Source organism: Siphateles boraxobius, unplaced genomic scaffold, assembly GCF_051911475.1.
Source record: "Siphateles boraxobius isolate OS27281-9 unplaced genomic scaffold, OSU_SipBor_1 7, whole genome shotgun sequence".
NCBI classification, from domain to species: Eukaryota; Metazoa; Chordata; class Actinopteri; order Cypriniformes; family Leuciscidae; genus Siphateles; species Siphateles boraxobius.
Genome location: NW_027509197.1, coordinates 11,980,274 through 11,996,831, shown reverse-complemented (window position 1 = coordinate 11,996,831; position 16,558 = coordinate 11,980,274). Strand labels below are relative to the sequence as shown.

Genomic DNA, 16,558 nt, shown 5'->3' with positions numbered 1-16,558 from the left:
AATCAAAGACACAGGCACACACCTCTCACTCAAATACACATGAGTGCACATACACTCACCCCTGAATATACACATAGCCTGCAGTTCCAAACATAATCATAAACTCAGCTGGTCACGCACAGAGGGAACTCAACATTAATATGGCCACAGGCTATGAAACAGGGGGAGATGGAGGAAGGGAGAGTGAGAGAATATGTTCAGAATGGCATATTACCATACTAGCCATTTACTATTTTTGCAGTGTGTATACTTTGGATGGTATACAACAGTTCTGTATGCATGGAATGGATGATCTGCAAAATATGAAGGTTTGGCATTTCCTGCAATGCAATGCTGTCAATCCTACAATCATTTTTAAGTGTGACAAATAGACCTACTAAAGTCATATTACTTGATATATTAGATCAAAAATAGATGTTGACTTGTATATAGAAAGCAGTAACATTGTAATATTTGTGAAATAACTGTTATTTGAATCTATTTTAAAATGTGATTTATTCCTGTGATGTAAAGCTGAATTTTCTGCATCATTACTCCAGTCTTCAGTGTCACATGATCCTTCAGAATTATTCTCATATGCTGATTTGCTGCGCAATAACTTAAAATCAATGTTGAACAGTTGTGCTGCTTAATATTGTTTTTGTGGAAACTGTGATACATTTTCTTTTATCGATGAAGATGCTGATCAAAAGAACGGCATTTCTTTTACATATAATCATTTGTAACATTATAAATCTGTCTGTACTGTCACTTTTGTTCAGTTTAATGCATCCTCGTTGAATAAAAGTATTAATTTATTTAAAAAGACAAAAGCAACAACAAAAAATAGCAACACAAAAATGTTGAAGGGTACAGCATACTACAATATAGATATGAATAATTTGGTTTGGTTTCGATAAAATCCAAAAAACAACGTTGTCTGTCAATATTTTTCAATGGGTCTTAAAACATGAAAAATTATAAATGTTGTTATATTTTAGGGGATGCTTCATAAGAGGATCATTGAGGATATTGTTTAAAATGTTTATTTCAGATTTAAAAAATGATTATTAAAAAAATACCAGATCGTATGAAGTGTAGTATATACACACGTGCAGTAAGCAGTGAGAAGGGTTCAGAAGAAGGGGAGAGAAGTGGTGGGCGGCAGCGGGAATCAAATAAGGGCACTGGCTCTCCGGATAGCGTTTCCTCTGATAAGCTGAGCCACAGCACCTGGTGACTAAGAAAGGCTTAATTTGCACTCTGCTCTTTCCCTCACAGAAGCTCATTCTACAGGAGTATTACAAGAGAAAGTTCAATAAAGGGTAAAGATATTTATTTTCTCTCTCTCCTTGTGGCAGGGGAGCACGGCATTAACTACAGCCAATGGTATCGATTCCCTTGGGTCAGCGGCGTGTCTCTGTGTGACTGCGACGAGGGGCGAATTTAGTGTTCGGCTGCGAAACAAAAAGAGTTGTGATTTTATCTACTAATTTCATATACTCAAGTGACTGGGTAGTTGGCCTGCATCCCACGGAGGCTGAGAGATATTAAATGAATGGAGTCGTTAATAACGGGCTAAGGGACCTTGCCTTAGGTTAGATAGTTCAACCCCCCCCCCATAATCTGATATCAATTACTCACCCTCATCATGTTGTTCTAATCTCATATGACTTCAGAACTTCTGTAGAACATTAAAGGAGAAATTTTGCAGAATGTTAACTTTTTTTTCCAGTCAGCGGGGTTTTTTTTTAACCCTCTGGGGTCTAAGGTGTTTTTGGGGTCCTTGAAATGTTTTGACATGCCCTGACATTTGTGCTTTTTTCAGTTGCTTATAAATAAATTAATGGCAAAGTTGTAATTACACTATATTTAGCACAAACAGGGCTACCATAATATGTGAGCAACATGTATGTGCATGTTTGTATTTTGGAGAGAATATTGTTTATGCATGGTTATTGAAAAAACTAAAACTTAAAGTTTCTGAAATAAGGCCACAGAACGCATACCGCCAGAGTTTTTGATATTTTCACAAAAATCACATGGCCTCCAGAATATTTTGTTGTATGAATATCTGAACATGCAATATCAAAAGAAAGAACAGAGCAACCGCTTAAGAAAAATAACTAGCTTTATGGTTTCCTTTTTATCAACACTTGAATGTGTGAAAGTTTCATAAAAAAAAGCTGAGAAAATCTTTTTTGTTGTATTTTTTTTTTTTTTTACAAAGACTACGATGTACTTTTACGATGTACGTTTATGCTCTTTTTTTGCCTGCGTTTTGATCCGGAGTTTCACTACTCTTTCAGAAGATGTGTAATAGCGCCCCCTATTATATAACAGTGAAAACACAGAAAGACGGAAAATTCTATTAATGGTGGAGAAGCGTTGTCTCATAAACGACGAACATTTTGTCAATGACGTTATTATTATTAATAATATTATCATTATTGTTATCTTCATAGTTATCGTTCTTGGTGTGAACAGGCCTTAACGTTTTAATGCCAAGGACTAATGTCAGTGTATAACTTCATTACAATTTTCTTTTTTTATTATTATATATTTAAAGTTCAGTAAATGTGCTAAACATATTGGATTAAACCTGTTTGATTAATATCAGCTTAACATTACATTACATTTTATGAATTTTTGGTAACACTACTCAGGGCCTGAACGTGAACGGCCCATACTGTTTTTCTTATAGTGTCACATGCATTTTCTTTTTGTATTATTTTTTTAAGACATAACCGATTGTGTTTGAGAGGATACTCCCCAAGACCGGAATTTAGACAATGTTGTGTGCTTTTGACCGTTAAAGCGCTATAATTCGCGAAAAAGAACTCAGTTTTGTTACTCACGAGCTGTTTGTTATGCGGTTTAAAATCGCTTGAATGTTTAAATAGGTAAGACTTAAAAAGACGCACAAATTATAAACAATAGTGACGATGCAATGGCCCGATTGTACAAGTGACATTTCCATCAAATGTCCCGACTCCTGAAACGCGAGTCTAGAATCACCGCCTGCAGCTGCAGCGCGATTGGCTTGCCTTGTGTAACCTATTTTGAGAGACAGAGAAGACGCGGCATTGGCAGAATCACTCACAATGTTTGTGAAATTGCGTCTCGCAGAATGTTTTAAAATGACTGATTTGATCTTATAATCTGTTAGGTTAAATTTACTCAAAGGCCTACATGCTAGATTGAATGAATGTTTGCGGGAATTTCCCGCATTATAAACGCAAGACCTGCGGGAATGATTAAAATAATGCGCAATACCCGCAATCCCGCACCGAAATTCAAGCCCTGCTACTTAAAGCCTTTATGTAGAGTGCATTATAATGGAATTCATAATGTACGTTATAATGCAGTATATCTTTCCATAAATAATTGTAACCAAAGTTAAAATTCATTATAATATTTGTAGATTGCTTGTTTGTCATGTCTTTTAATGCATTATACTTCCTAAAGGTGTGTTAAATTAATAAATATTAAAAATGTAGTTACAATTCAAACAGTACAAAAAACCTTGTAATGCATTATAAGGTGCGTTACAAGACACCATTAATTAAAATACTTTTATAATTATATATAAAGGTTTTAAGCAAAGTGTTACCATTTTTTATATTAATAAAACTATAAGACGACCTTAGAAGACTTAAAGGTGCACAAATTACTCTTTATTTTATTTTTTATTATTATTTAGGAGCTGGACAGTCTCTGGTCACCATTCATGTTTATAATATGGAAAACCTCAGCATGAACATTCTGCTAAACATCTCCTTCTGTGTTTCACAGAAGAAATAAAGTTATAGGGGTTTGGAACAACATGAGAGTGAGTAAATGATGACAGAGTTACATAGAAACACGCACACCATGTGATATGTGCAGAAAATCTCAGTTCTTTTATCCTCCATCTCACCGCGCTCACATCTCTCTGTTCATCTAGTCACCCCGCAGTGAACAGTTTTCCCTCTTTGTCTCGACACAACCCCCTGCCAGGTCTGAGGGCGACCTCCCTCTCTGTCTATTAACCGTTGTGTGCTGGAGAGAAACTTCAGGTCAGCAGATCTTAAGAGATGGATAAATGATGGTTTAAAGCTGAAGGGGCACACATAAATCCAACAGGCTTGTCTGCTTTGGACAATAGAGACACAGACATCAAGAGAAACGCCGAACAGAGCCATGTGGCACAGAGCAATCTGTTCCTTCATCTTTGCAATGGACCAAAAAACACTGTCGGTCAATAAAAAGCAAGACATGCTGCTGATTTACACACTGTAAAACTAGAGACATTCATTTCTGACCTGGAGAGCTGCAGAACAGGACAGAAATGCTGTAATCGACACACACACACACACACACACACACTAACGGGTGCGGATGTCAAACACACTAAGGGCCGTCAGGGGGAATCTTGAGGTAATCCACCAATTTGATTCAGAGAAGCTCATTAGGTTGATAATCGGCATTCTTCTGTCAATCACACGCTCCCAAATCAAAAATCAATTCAATTCAAGCACTCTTTATCATGCCTGTTTAACACACATTATTACCGTATTACCCCAGGCCAACAACGAGAGCTTGAGTGGGTAAGTACACCTGAGAAACCAGCAAAAGAAAAGACATTGTAATCTGCATTTACTAAACATCAAAACCCTGAGGACACAAAGATGCTCGAGCGATAAGATATGAAAGGTCACGCAACACACCGAGGCATGATTAAACTCACAACATTTACCAGCCTTGAGTAAACTTATCGCTAATATAAACGTATTACATAATTCAACAGTGACACATCCAGGCTCTAGACTAAGACTAAAATTGTTGTAAATGTGAGAAAAAATAAAAAACTGTGACAATTTAAAATCTAGTTGTCATTAGTGATAGCCAATACAACTTAATCAATTTTGCTGCACATAACAACAAACACATCATAAAATGGTTAATTTGTGAAAAAAAAAGACTTTTCTGTAGCGCTACTTTAAGTCAAAAAGATTCATATTACAGCCTCAAATTCAGTGTGTTGGTGGTTGGATTCAGACTCATGACTCATCCCATCATGACTCTTTTTCCTGTTTATGTCCAATTCCGTAATGTAAAAAAGATAATGTATAGTTTAGGATACTGTAATATAAACATATGTTTGTTCATATGAGAATGTGCAATTAAAGATGCATACAGTATACACAACAGAGTATTGATGAAGTAAACAATAATTTAAAAAATAGTATAATAATAATATAATATTATTGGTCATTGTTTAACATGAGGTACAGCTGAAAGTGTAACTTTTTTGAGTGACACGTTGGAACTATAACCAACACAACATTTTGCATTTTTTCCTTCTCAAACAGGCAGAAATATATGCAAGCTTGTTTCTGCCACATAATAAAACATTTTAAAATATAATTGGGACTTTTTATCTCACAATTGCGAGTTTACATTTTACAGTTTATATATCACAATTCTGACTTTATATCTCAGAATTGTGAAATATAAACTCGCAATTGTGACTGGTAAAGTCCAATCCTAAGGAAAAATGCAATTGCGACTTTATATCGCGCAATTCTGACTCTATTCTGAGATTTAAACTCACAATTGTAAGAAACAAAGTCAGAATTGTGCAATAAATATTATTTTATTTTATTGATTTTATTACATTTTATTCTGTGGCGGAAACAAGCTTCCACAAAAATATGCTTTCAGAGCAGAGTGAGATTTATATGGCACAAATACAATTAAGATCACTGTGAGAGTGACTTTAAGTGACAATCAAAAAAAAAAAAAAACTATGCTTATTAGAACTACAATTTTATCCTAGTTTGGTCTCTATAAAACGTCACTTAAAACGTCCCCGCACAACATTTTTGCAATAAGAAGCTTTGATCTCAATTAACTGAAGTGCAGAAAAGCCATCTTATGCAGAGTGCTTCTAAAATGTTGTCATAAATAGAATTAATTTGTCAATGGCGTCCTTGTCACTTTCTCTGTAGCGTCATTGTTGTGGAAAGTAAAATGAGCCGTGTTTCATGTTATTCAATAGGATGTTGTGCAGCCATATAAAGAGTAGATAGATTAACAGGTGTTTAGCTGCTTAGCATTTATTTTTGCACAGCTGGAACGCTGTGTTGACCAATCAGCATCCCGGCCCTAAACCATCCAACAAATCAGCATTAAATCTGTTAGTGTCACATGGAATAATTCAATCATTCGCATCAGACGAAAGAAAGTCCACCCTTATTTTGCCAACCTGCTTATGAAACGTGACCCACATCACTCGGCAAGAAATTCGAGCCATTGTCTTTTCACAAGAGGGCCACGAGGCTGCGGATGCTGTAATGGACATATCCATGTTTGGATGAGGAGAGGAAAGGACCAAACCTATCAATTTCCCACAACTCTCCCCTCGAGTAATTTTGCGGCGGGCTTCGGCGGTCTAATTGGTGGACATTTACAGAAATGAAATTTGACAACAAAAGATAGGCCGCAGTGACAGGCCGGCTCCCGGGCTCCCTAAGCAGAAGTGACGGCACTTTTTATATGCCATCTGCAATCGAGGAAATAATTAGAAGTATTTTGGCTGGTGTAACATTATTTGGACAGGCCATCAATGTTCTCCGACCCCTCCCGCGTCCTCTCGTTCGCAGGTGAAGCTCAATTTGTGCCTGGACTGTTTCATTAAAACACCAGTCACACTGGCTAAGCCTTTGTACTGCAGGCAGAGTGCATTCTGGGTAGGCAAATCTGTGTCTAAGAGTAAGACGGTAATCAAGTCTTCTATCCTCAACCCTCAATTCTAAAATTGTGCACCGCCGAAAAAGGTCTAAAAAAGAAAGAAAATAAAGCATTTCCCTTTCAGTTCAATCAAGCTGAGATGGAATAATGAGGTGAATATAATTTAAACCAATCTGTGATTTCTGCTTTTTAGAAATAAGCTTTCACATCCTCCTGTTTCCAAAAACAGAACGGCACAGTATGCAGTGGCATGACTTGTTGCTAAGCTACAAGATGCATCTAGAAGAAACCGCTAAGTGAATGCTTTGTGCGAGCGCACACACGTGCACGTTTGAGTGTGCATGCTTTTTTTCTCCGACGTGCTTCAATGGGAGAGAGATGTGGAATTGCTTTTCTTCAATGAGTGACAGGCAGGAAGTTCTTGAACAAATATGAGAGGAGGAAATGCAGAATGAAAAAAGGGGAAAATAGAATGAGGGAAGTGCTTTGAGAGGAAGAGAAAAGATCAGGGGCGGAACGCATGAGTAGCACTTGTCCGGTTCTCCAGATTAGGCCAGATGAATCATAAGGACCCAGAGAACCCACAAACCATAAGAAACTTCCGCTATACACTTTTATTCTCAGTCTTTCAACGTCTATTCACATGGAGTCTGAACTTTAGGGCACACACACACCAAAAAAAAAAAAACCCTGGACAAAAAGATTTCAGAACGAACAATGAACCTCTATGAACTTGTTATATAGTGTTTTTTTTTTTTTTTTTGGAGGCTAAACCAGATTTACTTCTTTGAATGCTGATCAATTCATTCAGGTATTCAATTTATTTAGAAAAAAAAAAAGATGCCATCAGAGAATGTGCAAATCTTTGGTACATAAAAAAAAAAGGTTTGTAATGGTTATCTGTACTGAACTTCTTATATCAGTGCAAGTTGTTTTCAGTTAAACCAGCTCAAACATGCATTTTAGTCTGGGTCTAGGCTTAAGCCCTGTGAAAGTACAGGTTAATTTTTTGTCAATATTTTATACTGCCAAGCTTGTTGTGACTTGTTGTGAACATCCCTTATTTGAGACTATACTGATATTTGAATCGCTTCATTCAAATACCAAACCTTTTCAGATGAATTCTGTGAACAGTTTTGGTGGGGGAAATGGTTGAAAAATATCAGCTAAAGCTGCAGAAAGTCCATATTAAAAGATCCAAAACATTTACGATGCTAAAATCCTCTCTTCAAAGTGGCATGTCTGAAATTAATTCAATTTGAATATAGAGCGCTATATATATATATATATATATATATATATATATATGTATGTATGTATGTATGTATGTATGTGTCTATGTATGTATATGTTTATTTGTATATATATATATATATATATATCTGTTTGTATATTTCAATAAAATATTGAGTCCATTTTTTAATCTAAAGAACTATTCATCATTAGTTAGTTGTCAATTTGGCCTTTTCTAACACAGTTACCTACATATCTTTCAGAAACATTGAAAACACATTAAACCCTCATTGGAGGGAGAGATGGTGAATGAGAGAGACAGAGAAGCGGTGTCAGGACAGGGAAGGGTTTGCAGATACGGGGAGACACTTAAGGGAGCGGGCTGGCACTCTTTAAAAGCAGCCGAACGCGCCTGCAGCTCTCATTCAGCTCAGCAGAATGGCTGATTAATTAACGGGCAGAAAAGCACTCCAGCACTCACACAACCAACACTAAAAGCTTTTCTTTCTCCATCTAGTGATTTCTATAATTATTTTGATGGTGAGGCTGCGCTCCAGGCCCCAAGGAAGCAGGGAAGGAGGTGGTTGAAGGTGCATGTGGAGATAGGGAGGGGAAAGAGCCCTAAAAGTGTGGTTTTTTTGTGGGGGGGGGGGGGTTTCAGTGAGGTATCTGGCCACAATGGCTGCTGATGGGGGACGCAAGTAGACATTGGCAACCTGTGGAGTAGCTCTTGATGGGTTTGCACCGTGTTTTGGACTGACCCTGGTGGGGTTACATTGAGGACTGGAGGACTGTTTGCTTAGTGCAGTGTGGGGGCTATTGTTCTCGAGCACATCCAGGACACGGCATTCAAACGGCGAGGTAGAGTGCCGACTGGAGAGCTGGCAACCTTGTAGACCCTTTCTTCCTCTTATCAAACCGATTCCCCACTTTATCCTCATATGTTTGTCTATAAAAGTGTTTTTGGAGATGTGGAAGCAAAGGTTGCCAATCTCCAGCGCTCCGTTGGTCTCTATAGAACTCAGTCGCCCCTGTGCAGATAAGAGAGTCACCTGTCTCCCCCTTTCCTCTATATCTGGAGGGAACAATGATTATTTTTTAATTGGAGCGGAGCAGAGCTCTGGAGAGTCTGGTTGTTATAGTAACTTTCCGTGTCGAGTGTGGTGGGCCACTACAGAGCTGAAAGAGCAGCTCGCTGCGGACCCTTCTCACAGCCAATGCCAAATAGCTCCCGCTCCCTTCTCTCTCATAAAGAGAACCTCAAGAGCCCCTCACTCTTTTCTCTCACCACATTTCCCGCGTCCTTCACCTGCCTGCCTCCAGAGCGCTCAGAGGAGAGGAAGAACGGAGAGAAGGAAACAAATGTCTTTGGTATTGGCTGTTTAGATGATATGAGATTTATGTCTCGCAATTATTAAAAATAAATAAAATTTATTCCTGTGATGACAAAGCTGAATTTTTTAGCATCATTACTCCAGTCTTTAGTGTCACATGAAACTTCAGAAATCATTCTGATTTGCTGCTCTGATTTGAAAATGTCTTATTATTATCAGTGTTTCAAACAGTTGTGCTGCTTCATATTTTTATAGAAACATTTAAATCTTCTGTAACATTATAAATGTCTTCACAAAAAAAATAAAATAAATAAATAAAAAACGTACTGACCCCAAATTTTTTAATCGTAGTGTTTGCATTAATTTATTCAAAATAATTAATAAATTAATACAATAACTTAAAATACTTCTTTTTCTTTTAGTTTCTAAATTAAAATTAATTTTGATATATTTTGGGGCATAAAGTAAAAAAATGTCAGAATGATACAACTGTCCTGATATCATAATTAAGATTAAGTTTGACTTTTATTATCCTTTCTTGGAAAAAATATATATATTTCAACAAAACTGCTTCACTCCTTATTCATATTGTAAAACGTTGTGTCCACAAACTCAGAGTCATGGGATACTTTTAAGGTGATGATACACAGTGATGTATCATCACCATTATGAAACTTTTCAAAACCAAATGAAACCAACATGAATACAAAGAGTCCATTTTCAACAACCTATATTATTATATAATATACTATATATATATATATATATTTGAATGCACACTCTTATAAGTTATTGACCCTTAAACCATGCACTACACAATTTCTTATTAGGTTAACGCTACTGGAGAGTAGCTTAGTTATATTTGCTTGCCAAAGCCAGTTTTAATTGCTTTTGCCACTTATTGAGTGGACCCAGGAAACACTAACGTAGAGGACTGTAGCTTAAGAAATTTTCCTGATTTAAACCTCAGCTTCAAAACGTCTACATCAAGTGTAATTGTGTCGAAAAGCTTTACTACAAGTAAGTAGTGCTGTGCTCTGGTCTTGCCTTCAGAGAGACTAAATCAGTTCACAGGTTAAATTTGTGCTTTAGGTAACTGTACTGAATAAAAAGGAATCATTTTATGAACATCATACACACAATCTCTTTCACCAACACGATTCTAGCAGGACAATCAGTTTTATTTATTAAATAATTAAAATATGATATGATATAATGTACTACGCAGACATACTTCAAAGTAAAACACCCTCCACAGTCTGTCTAGGCCATGTATGAAAACAAAGTCGCAAAAACACTGCATACATTTGCATATTAATATCATTTACAGCAACTTGACTGCTAAGCCTTTGTGAGCCAAGTTATCTTTTACTCACCTTATATAGTTCAAAACTTGTAAGACTTTATTTCTACTGTGAATCATAGAAAAATAATTTTGTTAGAGGTTTTTCTTCATACAATGAAAAATAATTGGTTGCAGTGTTGTTTTGGACACCATTCATTTTCACTGTACGGACACAAAAGTTCTGCAGAAGAAATGGTTTTGAGTACCAATGACTATATTTTCAGTTCTGGGTGAACTTGAAAGGTCAAAAGAAGGTATAAATGGCCATGAGAAGCTAAAAAAAAAGTACTTTGTATTTTATTATAAGGGGACATGCTACAAAGAGTCAAATAAGTCACCATGACATAATTTTTTTTTGTTGGCGTGCCTCATAATCTTTAATCAAAATAATTTCCAGAGGACGGGACAACCTGACCCTCTCATGACATAACAAAAACAGCAAACCAATAGCAAACGACAACCATCCAAGAATCCGTTCATTTCCACATAGTCAAAATCATGTCCCGCCCTACATTTTCTCTTGTTCAAGAAGCTGTTTCACTAAGATATACATCACAAAAGAGAAGAAAACCCTATCACAGCTTCCATTTCATGTCAACTTTAAACAATTCATAAGGTGAAAAAATATAATAAAACAATCTAGATGCAGAGAATCCTGTTGCACTTCACCACTGACCATACATTATAAGCCACTACACATATTGAGAGACACTTTTTATGACAGCGGTGGGCAGCAGGCTGCGTGTTAAACTGCCTGTCCGTCTAAATAACCGAGCCGCTTTAATGACTCTCAGAGGATGCTTTCAAATCAGACACAGGCCATACAACAGAACAACTCTCCCGTTTAACAAACTCTTCAAATGACACGAGAGCGTGCTCACGCTGACTCCAGAGTCACTGATGCTATTCTCATTCACATCCTCAATTTACCCATCAGCAGCCTATCAGCGTGAATTCACTAAAAAATACTCCACTTGTGCAGGGCAGAAATTAATATGCAGCGCTATTCAAACTCACACCGCCTGACAGAGTGCGAAAAGATAACGGTGGGGAAATAAACCAGATTATTTATCAAAAACTGAGGCTGTAGGAGACATCCGACCACAGAGGCAGACAATGTGGGGTTGCACAGACTAGTTAACTAGTCGACTTTAATGCTCTGCCGTGACGTTTTAAGCTTGACGTTGACTAGCCGCTGATCAGGGCCTATAGGGGGCGCAACAGGGTAATAAATCTTTGAAGTGCACTTTTTACGTTCTGTTTTCCAATAGTTAAAATGACAAGTAAATGCATACTCTGAGAGCGTTCCACAAGATATGTTTGATGCTATGTTTGACCATCTGGATGCTCAAAATTGATCAGGTGAAAGCAGGTTTTATCTCAAACCCCGCCAGCTTTAAAAAACACCTAAAAAAAACGTTGCCAGCCACCACCAGCGTTTTTGATTATTTTCACAAGATCATGGCCCTAGGAATATTTTGTTGTAAGAATATCTGAACATGCAACATATTAAAAGAACGAACAGTCCCGCTGCTTTTAAACTAAAACATTTTTTGTTTTATTATATCTTTAAACAACACTTGAATGTGGGTAAGTTTCATAACACAGCAACATTTTGAGCAAAAAGCTGAGAAAATCATGTCAAAGTTGTTTATGATTTAGAACGATGATCAAAACACAGATGGAGTAGATCAATTCCATCAACACCCCTAATGCTTGCCCAGTCCTGTAACTTATCCTGGGTCGACATTTTATTCAGTAACATTAGGTAGTTTTGATTTATAGGCTGTTTAATGTTGATGATTACATTATTTTATATATGCATATGATGAGATAGCTAATTTTTGCATCTTCTTTGCATGTATTTTGATCAGGAGATTCAGCACTCTTACAGTAGATGCGTAAAAGCGCCCCCTACCGTATAACAGTGTGATTTATCAACAAAACAGCTTAGAAACTGAATAGTAGCATATATTTCTTAGAAACTAAATCCCACAGCTTCACTATTACTAGAGAGACGCTGCCAGGTAGAATTATTCACACGCAATTGCTCTCTCACCAATGCATTCATATAAATGTAATCGTTACTGTGCTACATTATCTGTATTTGATTTATAATGATCAGAAATCTGTGAGGAATATAACGACCCAAAATAACTGATAAAAATAAGCTTTTATGTAGGAGCGCTGTTTCATATCCCATAGCTGTGCACAGAACAAGTATTCAAGTCTCACCTCGAGGTTCATGCTTATATGTTCATTAATGACGTCATCAACGACTAGTCAACGTCAACTCGACTTTAATCACATAAATGTCAATGTCATTCGACCCAAATAGCTACTACACCTTTGTCTCTATGTGGCATACATCCTTCAGCCAACTACTGTATCTGACCAACAACTGACCCATCATACAGAGACATTCCTGTTTTAAACGAATCTCCTTGTGACTCAAATATCCACTCAGAAATAGCCACAGGGACAATGGGAGCAACACATTCAGATATACATAATGTACAGGAACATGCCAGTTACTTTTGCTTCATGCATAAGAGAGAAGTTTTGACTTGTATTTGTCAGTGAAAACACAAGTCATTTGTGCGATTCATTTAAAAATGCACTTGATCTAAATTCCAAGGCTAATGCATTACTTCACCATAGGTGGAGGCCAATGAAACATATATAGTGATATATTTCTGATGCTCAATCAAAAGGGTGGAAGTGCAGCATGGCTGTGTCAGAGCTGGAGACTGAGCTCGTGTATCCAACAGGAATGAGAGAATCAATATTAGAGCAGCTACTTTGGGCTTACAGCTGTCACTATGTCTTCAGGTTATGAGAACTACAAGTCAAGGCGAGGAAGAACTTGTTATTAAAGTGTGTTTTATTATGCATTAAGGGTTCTTTATGGTTGCCGAGCAACTTGCTGTATTAATATAGCATTCAAATGACAGGCATCACAAGTGTGTATCTAATCAGATATTATACAACAGAGTCAAACTTGATGAATAGAATTTAGAATTGTTAAAAACAAGTATTATTATTTTTAACAATAACAATAAAAGAAGATTGCTAGTATCTTGGCATGTAATCTTTTTTGATGATGCGCAGAATGAGTAAATGAATTTCAAGTATTGAGTTTTTCACTCTTTTTGAATTTAGTGCATCCTTGCTGAATGAAATCCATAATTTCAAAATTTTGCCGACACCAAACAATTGAACAGAATGCTACACTGGATGTAGACATTAAAACGTGGTTATCTATTACTTATACTATGGGGCTGTTGAATGCTTGACAAACGGTCTAAGGTGTGCTATTATTTTCAGGGAAACGCACGGCTAAAGTAGTTCCAGGCAGCTCTTGACCGCATTACAGTTCCATATCACTTCGCCAAATGATTTCAGTTATTTCAAAGGTCCTTACAGACTATAAAAGCAAAATAACCAAAACCCACAACGACACTGACCGAGCAAATAAATATAGTAAACAAAAGGATAAAAACAACAAATTGTTTCCATGTTTTTTGCAACAAAATTACATTTTATTATGTATGGAAAGCACATACTCTTTTCTCCTACTCTCTCTCTCACTCAAACACATACCGACACACAGTACGGACACACACTCGCAAAGAAACGTGTTGTCAGCGCTGCTCTGACGATTTTATCAGTAATTTATAAGTATTTTATCAATAGTTTAACAACTTAAAAGCTACATGACATTTCTCACTAGCGGCGCTGTTCTTGGAGCAGATAAACTTACAGTAGAGACGCTGCTGCCGAACACTGTTGAGATACACAAAGACACTTATTTCTTCAGAACTGCATTCATAGATTAAATGAACTAATTTAATAATCGATGACCTTTAAAACAACTGAATCAACACTGAACTGACTTCAGCTGAACAATGACAGTTTTCTTTAAGAGCTGCAGTACAGACAGTCGGTAAACAGATGAGGACTAAGAAAAATATAAAAGTCTGTACAATTTAAACTTTAATCCTTCAGCAATCAACACAATCCCGAGGAAATCCACTCACTGAATGCACTTAGGCCGGCTTGGCATGCACTTAGCATGTTTTTTTCAGCAAGGATGTGTGTATAAATGCATATTTACCTGTCTGCAGCAGTAGGCGGAGGGCTTCGTTGTTTGTTGACTTTGGCATACAGGCCGTCCAGAGGATCTTCTGTGGACGGCTCTCTGCTGTGGGACACTGGGGGCGGGGGTCTCTGCGGGGAGGGGCTGCGGTTCCCGTATAGCGGCTGGGAAGATGATACGCGCTCCCTGAAGTTGTTGATGCGGGCGTAGTTCGGGTCCAGGTCATCATCCTCCACGTCAGGTGGGGAGAACCGGTCACGAACCTGCCGTTCCCTCAACTCCTGATGCTTAGCCTCAATTCTTTAACATAGAAAAGCTGATGTTAATTTATCTTGCATCAACTATCATTTTGAGGTGTTTGTCTATCTTTTTACTCTGAGAGGGGGAATGCGATCTAAAATTTCAATTCAGCAAATGAGGAAATCACACAGGCAATGAGAGCGCAACTGAAAGCACTTGAACTTGAATCGTATTTACACTTTCAAGTACCGCTCCAAAAATACAATCAACTGGAAAGGTCAAGAAAGACCTTTCGGACACATCCAGCTGATTTTCCCCTCTCCCTCTTTCTTTTTCGGTCTCTCTCAGGAGCTTCAACAGGCTCAGTCAATAAAGACTCTCTCTGAATAAATGCCACTCTGGAGCATATGGAGGAGAACAGCACGGCTCCAGCTCACACTTCACAAGTTTCCAAGTCCAAATAAGCTTCGGCAAACACCACACAAAATAATGACTGCAAAAACATCCTTGCATCTCAGCTAAATTTATCCTTTTCTCCTGTCTTTTGGCAGAATATGCATGATACACCGAGAGACAGAGATAGAGAGAGGACGAGGAATCTAGTGCTGTGTGTCATCTCAAAAATGGACCACAAAAAGCTGTCAGAGTGAATGAGATGGAGAGGGATGGAAAATAAAGAGATCTAAACTTGTGAGTCATATGACAATAACAAATTATACCTTTCTTTACATGTGGCACGTAACTTTCTACCCAGATTACATCTGAATCTTCATCAGCCAGTAACTAACTGATCAACTCATCGCATAAACTGAAACCAAACTCTATTCTGCTAACTTCAGCATTAATGACTGCTTTCTTTACATCAGTGAGATTTTTATATAAATGTACAGTCATCCGATCGTTATCACAAAATAAACTCTGAATGGATGGACGGGACATTTTAAGTGTCTTGAATCACTCTGAAGGGATTTGTTTGTGATAATGACCGGATTGGTTTGAGTAATTATAATATTATTAAAATAAAACTATGTAGGGAATTGAAAGCCTGGGACAATGATCAATTTAATTTACTCATATTCATGCATTTGGCAACAGCTTCAATCCAGATAGTCCACTTAAGTGATACATTTTATACGGATGTACATTAATGTGTTATATTTCTTGGCAACTGCAAACAGTCTTCAGTTAAGGTAATGAACCATATTATTCAACAAATTGTTAATTGTGATTATTATTAAAGGGTAAGTTCGGCATTTTACTAGTAAAGCCCTGTTTTAAGATCGTTTCTGATGAAATCGAACGGTTAAGATTAAAATTTGGACACATGCTGGTGTCCCGAGAATTTTAGGTTTTATGTTTTTGATGTTTTTGGTAAGAATATAAGTTAATCAGATAAATTTTTTTTCAATTGTGCAATGCGTTTCAGATGATGTGCTCTTGTGTCTCTTATGAGAAGTCATCCTCCTTTGAGCCTTGACTCCTCCTGAATCTCTTTTACTCCCAGAGGACATTACTTGCCACTGTTTCTGTGAGGTAGCTCAAGGGATCTAGGCTTGATATATATATATATATATATATATATATATATATATA

General features: G+C 37.2%; 1 protein-coding gene across 7 annotated transcripts in view; it reads right to left on the bottom strand.

Annotated features, from left to right (window-relative positions):
- The window catches only part of pard3bb (par-3 family cell polarity regulator beta b), a 343,528-nt gene that overhangs the window by 66,656 nt on the left and 260,314 nt on the right, over positions 1-16,558 (bottom strand). For all 7 annotated transcript variants that reach the window (XM_077216357.1, XM_077216355.1, XM_077216356.1 and 4 more), the window contains one exon: positions 14,744-15,025. In XM_077216357.1, coding sequence (XP_077072472.1) covers positions 14,744-15,025 — 282 coding nt within the window. The remainder of the gene's footprint in view (positions 1-14,743; positions 15,026-16,558) is intronic.